This window comes from Corvus kubaryi, unplaced genomic scaffold, assembly GCF_017639235.1.
Source record: "Corvus kubaryi isolate FWS band 111438036 unplaced genomic scaffold, C.kubaryi_AGA036_p1.0 37391, whole genome shotgun sequence".
Lineage (NCBI taxonomy): Eukaryota > Metazoa > Chordata > Aves > Passeriformes > Corvidae > Corvus > Corvus kubaryi.
The window spans coordinates 7,726,472-7,740,700 of NW_024581130.1; the positions used below are offsets into that span (position 1 = coordinate 7,726,472).

General features: G+C 49.4%; 1 protein-coding gene and 2 non-coding genes across 6 annotated transcripts in view; 2 read left to right on the forward strand and 1 right to left on the reverse strand.

The window, feature by feature from the left end:
* The first annotated feature begins 1,153 nt into the window (after window positions 1–1,153).
* On the forward strand, window positions 1,154–1,225 carry TRNAP-CGG. The gene has a single exon. It is a non-coding gene; the product is annotated as a tRNA-Pro (tRNA).
* Window positions 1,226–1,591: 366 nt separating this feature from the next.
* On the reverse strand, window positions 1,592–1,663 carry TRNAP-AGG. The gene has a single exon. It is a non-coding gene; the product is annotated as a tRNA-Pro (tRNA).
* A 4,634-nt stretch (window positions 1,664–6,297) lies between these two features.
* Window positions 6,298–14,229, forward strand: part of MPZL1 (myelin protein zero like 1) — a 37,781-nt gene continuing 29,849 nt past the window's right edge. For 2 of the 4 annotated variants that reach the window (XM_042037948.1, XM_042037954.1), the window contains exon 1: window positions 6,298–6,422. In XM_042037948.1, the coding sequence (XP_041893882.1) occupies window positions 6,311–6,422 (112 nt within the window). In that variant the 5' untranslated portion in view covers window positions 6,298–6,310. Of the gene's footprint in view, window positions 6,423–11,576; window positions 11,843–12,241; window positions 12,265–14,229 lie in introns of those variants that run through there. The other 2 variants (XM_042037949.1, XM_042037953.1) reach the window with 2 other exon arrangements.

Sequence of the window (14,229 nt, forward strand, 5' to 3'; positions counted from 1 at the left end):
GGCAGGCTGCAATCACTGGCTGTCCCCTGTTTCTTCTCTCAGCAGACTGTCCCATCTGGATGTGAGTGGTTGTGCCTTACTGTACGTACAGATACATGTGTGCCTGTTTAGAGAATGTGTATGTGTGTCCCGAGCATGGGAATGGAAATCCGAGGGAGAAACAGAATAAATAAATGGTGGAATAAAAACAAAGCAAAACAAAAATGTATGTGTTTTGTTTCCTGCTAGAAAGATGAAGAAGCTGAGGAAGCATGGGCAGCTGGTAGCAGCAGACAGAACAGGGGTGAGATTTCCACTGGCATTAGGACTTCAACATTTTAATTTGAGAGAGCAACTACTGAGGAATAGGGAGGAATAGGACTTTTTGAAAGTCTGGGATGCAGAGGCATGGAAACATGAGGATGACAGGAAGCATTAGCAGGACAGAGCACATCAGGGACAAGCGGGATTTGAACCAGGAGGGTGCTGTGGGCTCAGAACCCCAAAGGCGATGCCTGTGGCTCCCGTGGGTGCTTGTCCTGCCCGTGGATCAGCCCCGGGAGCGCCCGCGCACACCCGGGATGCGCGGGGACCGAGGGCAGTGCTGCGACACCCGCCCGGCGCCGCCAGGGGGCGCAGCGCACGGCGCGGCCCGGGACGAACCAAAGCCGCGGGGGGGTGGGGGGGAGGGTCCTATTCCCCCGCCTCCCGATCCCCTGGGAGCGAGCTCGCCGGGCTTCCAGCGCCACCGCGGGCGCGGAGTGGGAGTGGGAATGGGAGTTGGAATGGGAAGGCTGGGTTGTTCCTGCGCCCCTCGGATGAGCGCGGGAGCGCGGGGGAAAGGAGCGGAGCGCCGCGGGGGCCGCTGCTCCCCCCGCGGGGACGCGGAATGACCGCTAACGTGCAGAGCCGTAGGGTCGGGGGAAGGACGAGGCCAGGGATTACCCGGGGAAGGGAGGGAGGGGGCGAGCCGGGAGAAATGGCCGCAAGCCCCGCAGTTCGGGAGAGCAGCGATGTGCTCCGCAGCGCTGGGCAAAGCCGCTGGCAGTGCGGTGCTGGCCGGGAAGGACAGACCCACACAGGTAGCAGACCCGCACAGGCCGTGGCGCGGCGGCCAGGCCGGGAGGAGGCGGGACGGCAGTGAAGTACCGAGCTGGGAGAGCACCAGCAGAGCGGCTCGTTGGTCTAGGGGTATGATTCTCGCTTCGGGTGCGAGAGGTCCCGGGTTCAAATCCCGGACGAGCCCGCTGAGGAGGGGGCGCGGCAGCGCTCCCTATTTTGCCGCCGCGGGGCCCTGCTGCGGTTTTGCGCCTCAGGCTCCCCCGCAGCGGGGGCGGGGATGGGGCTGGGGCGGCACGGCCCGGGTAGGGCCGCTCGGAACGGAGAGGAGCGGCCCTGCAGCGCCGTCCCGGTGAGGGGGAAGGCGGGGGTCTGCCTGGGAAAAATGGGAATCGCGACGCCCGGTGCGAGACGAGGAGGAGCGGCCGCTCCCTGGTGAGTTATTAACGCTTTTTCTTGCGCTAAAAAGGAACGAGTGGGTCTCGTTGCTGGTCCCGCGCGTGTCCCTTCGCTTCGCTGCTGCGGAGAAGGAAGAAAATTAAAGAAAAAAACTGGGCTCGTCCGGGATTTGAACCCGGGACCTCTCGCACCCTAAGCGAGAATCATACCCCTAGACCAACGAGCCGCCGCGAAAGGCTTTTCCTCTCCCCTGCACAGGAACGCTTCGGCGGCGCCGCGCAGCCGCTGCGCGGGACAGCTCCGGCCCGACCCCATTCCCGCGGCGTTCCCTGTTCCTGAGGGGGCACGCGCGCTGTTCCTGTGGCTGCCGGCGCTCCCCGGGTTCCTGCCCGGCACCGCGGCAGCCCTGTCGCCCCGTGGGTGCAAAAGCTGCTCTTACGTGGCGAGCTATCGACCGCGACAGCCAGACCACAAACCCCAGCGCGATGAGGGGAAATTCGTGGTTCATTTCCATAATTTCAAGCTGTACCGCAGCCAAGTAGTGGCAACGTTACTTTCCTAACTTGCAGATGATGATTTTATGCAGACCTGCTTAGAGAGTCTTTGAACGCTGATGCTGGTCAGGGTAGAGGTCAGTGCTACCTTGGCTTTTGCCTTCGTACAGCAACAGCCACTACACTAATTTTGCCTATATTCCAGTATATTCCAAGAAGTTGGAGAGATGGAGAGAGAGACGGGAAGGCAAATTGCTTCCATTTTATGTGCTTTCTTATGTGTCAAGGTTATCAGGAAGACTCGTGACTGAAACTGTTCCTTAGCATCCATTCAGCACTGGAATAGCTCATCATTCCCGTCCTTTTCCATCCTAAGTTTTCCTCAGAACACTTATCCTTGCATAGTGGGTGACCCAAGACATTCTTCTTAATCAAATTATGGAAAAGCTGAGTTATGGAAGACAAGACTGAGAGGGGATCTCATCAATATATATAAATATCTCAAAGGAGGATGGTGCCAGGCTGTTTTCAGCCCAGTGACAGGACAAGGAGCAATGGCCAGAAACTAAATCATAAGAAGTTCCACTCAACATGAGGAAGAACTTCTTTGTGCTAAGGGGCCAGACCACTGGAACAGCAGCCCAGGGAGGGCATGGATTCTCCTGTCCTGGAGACATTTAAACCCCACCTGGACCTTTCTCTGTGTAATCTGCATAGGTGACCCTGCCTTGGCAGAGGGGTTGGGCTGGATGATCTCCAGAGGTCCCTTCCAGCCCCAACAACTCTGTGACTCTGTGACAAATAGTTCCCAAACTCTTCAAGGTCAATATGCAATTACTGTGCTGCTGCCAGCTCTTGAGTTTTGAAAAAAGAAATCACATTTCTAGTTAACCAAGTAAACATGAATTGGGATTATCCACTAGTCACAGTTTCTCCCAACTTGCAGAAGAAAAAATAACGTTGTAATAGACACCCAATGCTTTCTTGTACAAATAGAGCCTTTTTTTTTTTCTTTCTTTCTTTCTCTCTCATGTTATTCTATTACTAATTCAAAATTAGTGTTTTGGGTGGGATTTTTTTTCAGGAGTGCATATCTTTGCACACTTAACAGTGTATACTGTACAATTCCTCTAGGATGTACAGAGATGCAGGCTAAAGAGAAAACAGTCAAAACCATTAAAAATGTAAAATCAGTCTGAATATATTTGCTTCTCTACCTGGAAGTTATTACCCCTTTTTTATAACATCAAAATCCTGCTTGCTCTCTGTGGCAAGCTACTAGAGGCCTCTCCAAAACAGTAGGAAAACAAAGGTCTGAATTTCTAACATAAACAACAGCCATGAAAAACTGTGTTTAACATCTTCCCCAATGATACACACAGGTTTAGATATTCCTTTTGTGATAAGCAGAAGCAAAAGGAAAAAAAAAAGAAAAATGTTTTTTCCTTCTGTTGTGAGACTGAATGCTGATGTTACTGTGTGTGAGAAAGCTCAGAAACGAGTTGAGCAACTCGACAGCAGCCTGCCAGGAGGCTGCTGTGGCCTGAGCAGTCCTGCCCTGTCACTGCTGCTCGCCTCAGGGGGAATGGATTCAGCAGGAAGAGAAGTAACAAATCCCAGCTCTTCATATGCAGACTGAAAAAAATCAGTTTGCCACCAGCTCAGTGAGTTGAATTTCTAAGAAATTTGGTAAATACCAGTGTTGTCACTAGACAGAGTAGAGTTACACAGCTAGAAGGAAGAAGATGCAATATATGTTCCTCAGGACAAATCAAGTTGTCCCAGCACCCTACTTCCTTTCTGGAAGTAGCAGAAGAGAATAATTTGATAATATCTATCTGGATAAAGAATGTTCTGCTGTAAGTAGACCAGAGACTCCACCAGATGTTCTCTGTAGTGAACATCTGTATTAGTACACAACAAACAGGGCAGTAAGGGCTGTTCCTGTGGCAATGTGATCTCAGCTCTGTCGGGGGAGGGAGAGTGTGAGTAAGGGGCACCTGTGGCCTGATCAGGTTTATTAGTACACAAAAAGGGAACATGTGAGCTCTGTGAAGGACAGTCAATTTGAGAACAAGAAAAATGCAATATTAAAAAAAACCCCTTTAGGACTACTGTCTTGGAAAAATTAGAAGGGTGAAGCTTAGAAGGGTGAAGCTCGGCCTGTTCAGAGGAGTGAACATTTTTGAACTGTGCAATACTGCAGGACCTGGAGATAAACAGTGAACTCTGGGTGCTGAGGTGCTTCCATGCTGGTAAGAGCACTTCCAGCCACCTGGGAGAGCTGTGAGGTTGGGCAGAGTTTCCATGGGAAAGAAGAGCTCTGAGGAAGTATTGAGGCAAAAAGGGCTTGGAATGAAAAGCTTATCCCTGCCTATCAGTTTCTGCTCCATTTGGAAAGCAGGGATATTGATGAATTGGCTAAAGACCCACCGCCAAGGGAAGTCAAATGAGGTGCCAACCAAACAAGGTGATATTTCCCTGCAATACAAAGAGTTGCCTGTGTTGTTGGTATTTATTCCCAAGCGGTGCCCTGGATTTCTGGTAGTCTGGGTTTCTAGAAAACACATACAACAGTTAGATGAGGAACATGCTCCAGAGCTTCCCCCTAGGGTATAAATAATGGATGCATAAGCTGTTACATTTTAAATCCCATGCGAGCTGTAAGGTGGTGTCTGGAAAAAAAAATAATCTGCCTATGTTTTTGCAGGAGGTTGCTTTGTCATGACCCTCCTCAGCGTGGCACATGGGAGTGGGCCTTTCCTGTGGCCTCTTTCACCTGCAGATGTGATGAGGTGGCCAGAGAGTGGCAGAGAAACTGGTGGCACAGGCATCTGGGAGAGGACCAGCATCCATGGAGCACTGGGCAGGAGCAGAGCACCCCGCAGGCCTCTGGAGGCTCAGGGATGCAGTGAGCAATAGCCTTGAGGTGTGACTCAGCTTGTGCAGCTTCTTTAAAATGCATGGTTGGGAAAACACGGCACAACAAAGAGGTTCTCAGAAGCAAGGAGGAAGAGGGAAGGATGAAAGCTTGGTCTCAGGTGGTGTGTAACAGCTGGGAGTCCAGTCAGCAAGCCGAGGGAAATTCCAAGCAGGTATTTTCAGGCGAAAGGCAAAGATGGTTGTGTGACTGGTGCAGCAGGAGAGCTTCGGCAGGAGCCTGTGCTTACAGGCAATGCAGGCCGAAACAGGCTCTCTGAGTTAACAGGGAACAACGGGCAGGACTTCTGTGGAGGCAGGAGGAACCACCACTGTCTGTGCTCAGAGCTCCCAGCAGCGCTCTCCCGCTTCCCTTGGGACAAACCGGCACCGTAACAATCACCTGGGGGAACTCAAGGCTGGCAGAGGGGTTGGGGCACTAAGTGAGCACTGTGATCTGCTCCTGCTGTCACTGCCCTGTTGGAAACTGGGCCGAGTGACGCACGGCAGGAGACTTCCATAGCTGAGAGTGCTTGGGACACCACACCACACCAGAGTCATCAAACCTCTGTGGTCCTTGAACAGCTCCTGTGGTGTTCTTGACTACGGGAAGCACAACTCCCCTGGAGTGACTGCCGGTTTATTTGCAGATGGGCTCAGTGCCAGCTGGGCCCATCGGTACCATGCCTCCAAAGGCATTTGGATAAGCTTCCCGCACTGCAGGGTAGCTGCCGGACAGCGCCAGAGCCCGAGGCAGCCCTGCGAGGAGCGGCTGAGGGAGCTGGGGGGGCTCAGCCTGGAGAACAGGAGGCTCAGGGAGGACCTTTTCACTCTCTACAACTCCCTGAAAGGAGCCAGGTGGGGTTCAGCCTCTTCTCCCAGGGAACCACTGACAGGACAAGGGGACGTGGCCTCTAGCTGCACCAGGGGAGGTTCAGGCTGGACATCAGAAGGAATTTTTTTCACAGGTTGATGAAACATTGGGATGGGCTACCCAGGGGAGGTGCTGGAGAGGTGTTTAAGGAAAGACTGGACGTGCCAGTCAGTGCCGTGCTCTAGCTGATATGGCGGTGTTGGGTCACAGGTTGGGCTCGATGATCTCAGAGGTCTTTTCCAGGCTCACTGAGTGGGTGATTCCGTGATTCAGCGTTTATGTGACGCCCGGGATGCACCGGCCGGGAGCGGCCCCGCAGCGCCCGCGCCCCCCGCTGCACCGCCCGCCGGCCGCGGGGGGGCGCCAGCAACGCGCCCGGCTGGGGGCCGGAACAGCGCGTTCCCTGCTCCCATAGGTTCTCTGGCCTTGATTGATGGCTCCTCTACCCAATCCCCGTGGAGCAGCGGGGCAGGGCGCGGGCGGGGCGAGCGGCGCGCGGGGGGTGTGTGTGATTGACGGCGGCGGCAGCCAATGGGCGGGCGGGGCAGGGGGCGGGGGGCGGGCCCGCGGGGTCCGGGGGCGGACAATGAGGGCGCCGCGGGGAGGTGGCGGCGGCTGGAAGATGGCGGCGGGCGGAGGCAGCGCGGGGCGGCCCTGCGCGGCGTGGCTGCTGATCATCGCCGCCGCCCTCACCGCCGGTGAGTGAGGGACCGAGGAACCGAGGGAGGGCCGGCCGCCGGTTCGGCTCTTTAATCCCGCTCCCGGGGCGGAGGGCGGATCCGCGAGCAGGGCACGGCTGTGCCGTTCGCTGCCCACCCGGTTCGGAGCCGGGTTGGCGGCGGCCGAGGAGCCCCGTCCTCGGCGGGGGAAGGGTCGGTGTGCCGGGGACAAAGCCCCCGGAGCCGGCATGGACAGGGAAGGGGTGCCGCGGTGCCAGGGCAGTGATGCGCGGCGGCCCCGTATCTGCGCTGGTTCCACAGAATCCATTAGCTTGGAAAAGATCCCTGAGATCATCGAGGCCAGCCTGGGACCCAGCACCACCATGGGTTCTTCACTCCGGGGACGCCGGTGGCCTTTGTTGAGAGAGCCACGGGGTGACCGAGGAATGGGGACGCTGGTGTTGTGGTAAATGACTTGATTCGGTCAGTGGCGAAGTATTTGGGTGGAGGGGGAATTATGTCAGTCAGATGATGCGCTTATGACTCGTATAGGTGGAGAGTAAGTGCGGAATCACAGAACAGGTCGGGTTGGAAGGGACCACAGTGGGGTCATCTGGTCCAACCTCCCTACTCGGGCAGGGTCATCCCAGAGCACATGGCACACGATTGCGTCCAGATGGTTCTGGAATATTTCGAGTGAGGAATACAAGGCTGTGGAGTGGTAGGAATGGCAGGAGTGATGCTTAAATCTGCTGAGGCTCATGTTCTCAGAGGGCAGAGGGTTCCACACATCAGTTGGACACGAAAAGTTGTGCACATTTCCCATGCCAGCTCAGTGTGTGTAGATGCTGGGCATGGACAGTGAGGGACTATCCGGTACACATATACCCAGAATATCCAGTGATGGATATTTTGGGTTGGCAGCACTTGCTTACTGGGTAAAACTTCGTGAAGTACTTCAGTAGGAGACATTAAAGAAGCCTCCTCAGTTCATATGTCTGGAAAACTGTAAAATTTTAAGTCTGTCTGGGAAGAAGTTTATTAAGACACTGTGCTGAGTGGTAAGGAACTTAAAACGTATTTCATAGAATTTTAGAATGGTTTGGGTTGGAACAAACATTAAAGACGATCTTGTTCCAATCCCACTGCCATGGACAGGGACGTCTTCCGTTAGACCAGACTGTTCAGAGCCCCATCCAGCCTGACCTTGAACACGTCTAGGAATGGAGCATCCACAGGTTCCCTGGTCAACCTGTTCCAGTGCTTCCCTGCTCTCACAGTGAAGAACTTCCTCCTAATATCTAATTCCTATTAGTATTCCTTTTCCTAAATCTATTTCCAAAGGGCATTGTTTGCATTTAAGATGACTGCATTTTGCAATAAAGAGGTAGAGATTGCTAAGGCTTGCTGTGTATCTTCAGAGACAGTAGAATTAAGTAGGTAGATGTGAAATATGCATAGATTACAGTAAAACTGAGCTCTTTGGAAATACATATGGAGACAAGAGAAGAAGGAATCATATTTCCCCTGACTGCAACAAAAGGTCATAGCTACAGTAATGCTATGGGTAGGTGGGAGTAGTAGATTATTGTAGAAGGCCTGAATTTCTTCCTGTGTTGGCTTCTTCTCTCCTTGCATATCCTTAATCCTCCTGTCTGCTGTGAAAAGCAAGGTTTACATCTCTGCATGGGAATAAGTGATGAGAGTGCAGGCTCTTTACCTCTTGAACTCAAAGGAGTTTGGTGATGGAGAGGAAAAGATGACCTTCCCCAGAGTTTGGGGTGCTAAGGAGTCCTGGGTAATCAGGGCTGTGCATTTCTTCTTGCCTGTGTCATTCTGGCTCCTGATGTTTTTTCCAGGACCCTTTTCCCATTCCCTTTCCTTATGCAGGATTTTCACCTCATGAGAGGTTCAGAAATCAAAACCTGCCTTTTTTGGCAAGGGCAGGCGTGGTGTTTGCAGAGGGCTGTAGCTGCTCCCTCGCTCAGATGTAACGTGTAGCTGGGTGATGTGCTGCACATGTGGCTCCCATGCCTCATGCCTGCTCTTCTGCCTCTTCATATGCTGCTTGGCAGGTCTGTTCCTGTGGCCAATAACCTGCAGTGAGACAGGAATATTGCTTAGGGTGCTGTGCTGTGCAGGCCCCATTAAACACCACAACCTGCTCTGCCAAGCCCGGTTGCTTCACAGCTAAGCACAGATAACACAATTCTAGGCTTATTTTCTTGTGTGCTCCTGCGTGTGTGGGTTAGGAGTTCATCTTGCTTCTTTATGCTCAGTCATCTGAAAACCCAGTTGCTTCATTTACTTGTAAGAATGAAGGATCATTGTCAAATGTGCTGTCTGTGATTTTGTGGACATTTTGTAGCATACGTAGTTAATCTAGGTGTAATCTCTTCTGTGCATGAGTGAGCCTGGAACAACCAGCCAAGAGTATAAAGAAAATGGATTATTTTGCAATTGTGCATTTGTAAGCCATGTAAGTATGACTTAAAGTGGTATCCTGCCTGTGTTTGACATTAGGGTGGTGCCTGATTACTCCTGAAAATCTCAAAAAATGTCTAGATATTTTCTTATTATTCTTTTTGATACCAACAAAGCCTGATCTTTTTTAAAATTTATTTTCTCCTACTACCCCTTTGATACACACTCATACAAGTGCACTGTGGGCACAATACACATGGGTCAGTAACAAGCAGAGTATTGAGATGTTAAATAGCTCAAGTGCCTATTATTGCTTGGAACTCACCAGCCCATTTCAGTTGCTGCTTGAAATGTTTCCTGAAAATAACAGTGTAAGTCAGGGTTGCAATGCTCACTTCGTGCTTGTGCCAGGTTTAGTCAGAATTCCTGTATTCACCCCGTCAGAAGCTGTTAGTCCTTTTAAGCTCAGCCCACTGATGCTGCAGGTAGGAAGACTTCCTTGCCTGCAATGCTCAGTGGGTTCTGCAAAGGGAAAAGCTGCATAAACTCCTCTCAGCTCACCTCACTTGCAGCAGCAGCAAGAAGTTCTTGAATGTGTTGAAAAGTCTGTACCTTAATGTTTTGGTGATAAAATGAGGTAAAATGTCCAGATACTTCTTGGCCCCAGCCATCCAACAGTCTCAGCCTCTGTGTAAGTAATAGCATGCGTGGCTGTGTTACTTGTTATCTGAATTGAAACTGATTGTATTAAACAGCAATTCCACTGCCTGTCTGTGGAATTGTCCAGACTGTCCACCTTGTCCAGACTGGTGGTGGATGTCCTGTGTCCCATACAGAGTTGAGATGGAAGACCAAAAAAATGAAACCTAGTATTATAAGGCAGATGTCTTGTACTGTTTGTTTTGAAAGATTTTGGTCTGAGTGGTTTCTAAAGACTTATTTTTCTGGAGAAGTGCCATATAGATAGATCATCATCAGGTCATCTATCCAAAGCTTATTATTAGCAGCCATAGTGGGAGTTCTCCAAGTGTGATATGATGTGGTTTGATCGTGTGTGGCATACATTGCTCTTTCCACCACCTGCATGTAATCAACAAAATAAACAGCCTTGTATGCAAGAAAATACATTTTTTGAGCTACTGAATGCAAACTCAGGATATCCTAGGAATACATCAGAAAGCTGGAAGCTCTGGGTGTGACAACATTTACATCCTTATGGCATATATCCTTTTTTTTGTTGTTGTGTGTGGTTTGTTTGTCTTTATTACTTTGCTGGTCTGGGTTAGTGGAACCCCACAAGAAGTGATTAGCACAATGGAGAGGATGTGAACATCTTGTATAAGAGAGCGCTGTGCCGGGAGAGGACAAGAAGTTCTGAACTGGCTTTGCTGCTAGCAAAGAGACTTGGGGAACTTTTAACTGCAGTGATTCAGTGTTATCTCCAAGAGCAGTCATGTGGAAAAGCAAGTGTTTACTCAGATTAGGGTTTAGCAATAAGCAGTACCCATAGCACAGAAGATGTGGCAATCCACCTTAAGCCAGGGTTAACATCAGTATTTTTTGCTGAGCAGGTTGAAATACAGTTTTTCCTCCCAGTCTGTTTTATCTTTAAAGGGCCATTCTGTTACTTGTCCTGAATAAGCCTTTTTTTTTTTTTTTTTTTTTTACTTGAAAATGTTTATATGAGATTTGTATTTGTATTGGTACTCATTTTTGGCTGAGACAGAGTTAATTTTCCTTGTAGCTTGGAACTTGTGCTAAGTTTTGGACTTGTGGTGAAAAGAGCCTTGACCACGGTGTTTTGCATTGGTTACACCTCCCAAGGCCTTTTTTGTTTGTCACCCCTCCCTGATAGCATTTGGGCTGGGTGTGCACGAGGGGTTGGGAGGGCACCACAGAAGTCGTGGTCAGCAATAAAAGCTGGGAAAAGAAGGAGGAAGGGGGCTGTTTGGAATTACAGCATTTGTCTTGCAAGGCACTGTTACACCTGACAGAGCCCTGCTTTCCTGGAGATGGTGAACACCTGCCTGCTGATGGAAGCAGTGGGTGATGGCTTGTGCTCTCCCTATTAAACTGTCTTTATCTCAGCCCTCGAGTTTTCTCACTTTTACACTCGCAGCTCTGTCCCTGATTGCAGCAGGGGGAGCGAGCGAGGGGCTGTGCAGGGCTGAGCTGGCTGCTGGGGTTAGCCCACAGTCCTTGTATATTGTTCCCTTTGGCTGCTGTGCCTTTCAGCTTCTGCATTTTTATGTATCTGTTGAGCTGGCGCTTTCCACTCGGTGCTGCTGCTAGGTTTTGGCTTAAAGTGCATTAGGAGAACAGGAAGGCTGTGGTTGTTCTTGTGAACTCTCTTTCCTCCAACCCTGCAGAAAAAGATGCTTTGTGGTGCATTTACTGATGTTTTACACACATGGTGTTAAGGGGCATGAAGGGATCTTGCCCTGAAACATTGGTTATACCCTACCCTTCAGTGTTTCCAGTCAGACTGAGATGCTGATCCCTAAAGGAAGGTTAAGCTCTGGGCAGTGTAGCAGTTGTCAGTGGTGGCTGTTGGCACTTTCACTTCATGAGATGGAGGTAAATCAGGGCAGGTCATCTCCAGGTGGGTGAAATGGCCAGTGCTGGAGGCGTTTAGAGTTGGCTGCAAGCCACCTGTTATTCAGTAACTTGTTTTTGTAACATGTGCAAGTGAAAGGTGGTGAACAGGGCTCCCTCTTGGTAATAAATTCCATAAAGCTGTATGTGCAGAAGGAGTTCTGAAATCTGGTTACTATGTCTTGATGTTTTCAGATCAAGGTCTTGCAGGATCTTGATGCTTTCACTGTGGAAGGTGTTGAGATGATGGCTGCACGGAGATGCTTCTTACCCTGCTGCTTGACAAAGTCAGGTGTGGATGAAGGCGCTGCTCCAGTCCAAGGATGGCTCTGCAAATGACCACATGTGTAAACTGGGAAAGTGATGTAGAGTGTGCTGCCAGGGAGGCCATAAATACTTCGCCAAAGAGAAGCATTCCTGGGAAGAACCAGCTGAATCGGGTCCTGCTTGGTCCTTTCTAACCCTCCTCAGTTGTACAAAACAGTATACAGTGGACTGGGCTAGGGTGTTGGTCTGGTTTAAAAGAAAACAATGGTGAAAGGGCTGTTTTGAACACAGATTAGTTCCTGATCAGATTCATCTCATTCTGAGTGTGCATGTGAGCTATTTAAATTGGCACCACCACTGACAAATTCCTGTGAAACAATGCTTTGAAATATTTAGCATGGGCTTTTCCTTTTGGTTTTGTGGTTGTGCTGCTGCAGGTTATAGCTGGTTGTGAGTTTGCTCAGCAATTCAGTTAGCAAGTAAGTGTGAGATTGCTGCAAGCTTGGTGCCAGAGCTGGATGCAGGCATTCAGCAGTCCATGGATCACTAAGGAATATGGTCCTCCAAGGGCTTTGGATTTGCTTGAACTGCTGAAGTAAGTCTCTAGTCACACCAGAACAGATTGGCTGCATGAATACCCTGTTAGCTGAGGAGGGTAATCACTTGGATGACTTAATTTCATCTATCTCTTATCTTCTTGCTCAGTTAGGTAGTGGGATTTTATTGAACAGGTTGTAATCAAGTCTCTCTGTACACAGGAAAAAATCCTGTGCTCACCTTTCAGGCTGGTGGAAATAGCAATACTTTGTAAGAGATGGACACGATTCTGGTTCAGGAATGATGACAGGTGGGAGTGACTGTTCATGGAATGCTACTAATACCTTGGATGGTTCAAAGTGCAGCTTTTGCAGATGTTTCTTGGTGTGTGTAGCTATGTTGTCACTGAGTTGGTTGCAGCTTTGTGGATTGATTATTGTAAAAGGGTCGCAAAAAGGGCAGCTTCTTATGTCTGATATGTAGGCTCTGCACTGTAGCTCCTCATGAAATCAGTGTATGCACATACTAAATTCTACTGCCTAGTTTGTTTTGGAAATTGGTAGTTCCCATGCTGCTAATGATAGATTCTGTCAAAAAGATGCTGCATGCCATCAACAGTTGGCAACATGACTGGTATTTTTAACATAGTTTCACATGAGATAGTATTAATAACCAAAAAAAAAGAAAAAAAGCATGGAGGGGAGCTTTTGTTCCAGCCAGCAATATGTCAGTCTCTACTGTCCACTCCATGGGGATTGGGCTTTGCTGCTGTTTGGTTGTGTTTTTTGTCTACAACTTCTGATCCTTAATACTCTCATCTCCTTAGTAGTTGTGACGGTTTTAGTAGATTGCTATAGCAATTTTAGGAAATGCTTGTGATGGTGGGATGCTTTTTAATTCTCTCTGCCATGTGTTGAGCATATCTACCCAGCTTCTCTCAGTTCTTTAGTTAAGCCACTATTTGTGGGAAAAACCTGGTGTATTTCAAGGAGACTTTTCTGTCTTTTCTGCCTTTTTGTAATCTTAGTTCCCATTTTCTGGAATCTTTCCTTGTGCCCAGAAAATAATGTGCTGTGTTTGTTAGTGACTCTGTTAGTACTGCAAGATTAGATGTAGAATAGCTGCCATCAGCTGTTCCAGTTACCCTTTGCACTTTGAACAACATAACTTGCCTGCTGAGTTCTCCACTCTTTTGGTTTGGCTTTGTCAACAAGAACTGTTTACTTGGATTTGAGCACTTGTAAACTTACTTGGGCATGGAAGGAAAACCACTTCAGGGCTGTTGAACAGAAAAATGTGATGTGTGGTTTGGAAAGTACCTGAGCTCCTGATTTGTGTCCCAGCCTGCAGCATAGGCAGGGAAGTATTGCTTTGTGATCCCCAGGGAAAAGTACTAGAAGCAACTAGAAGTTACTTGCCTCAAGACTAAATATCTGCCCAAACCTGACGTATGACTGATCCTGTAATAGAGGTATGAGGCCATGCAGCTACACTGCTTACTTGTTCATGGTTCTCAGCACCTTTACAAGCATCTCTGTTTTATGAGATGAGAGAGTGATACAGCAGGGAAATTATCTCCTCAGGACTGAACAAGAAATCTGTGGCCTGTCTGGCAAGGGAGCTCAGGCATCCTTGGGTGTTTCTCATGCTTGTTCTTCATTTCTGGTTTCTTTCTGTGCTTTGAAAGTAAATCTCAGCATAGGTTCTTTTGCCTGCTCCTTGGCAGAACAATGAGCAGCTCTGCGTCATATGGAGGAGAACACGCCAAAAACTGACTGCAGTGTGGGAGGAGAAGGAGGCACCAAAGTTTGGCGACTCTAAAGTCTTAGTCTTTTAAGTCCTGTCAAAGTAGGTGCACAGAGGTATGCAGGGCTGACATACATGGATGTTATTGTCTGCTTTGACAGCTTAGCCACAGCCTGCTTAAGACTTCTCAATGAAACTGCTTTCTTTTCACTTGGGGTGACAAGATGCTATTTTTTCCCTCGTTGTTGAGTCGGGCAGAGCTTAGCTGAATGTGCAA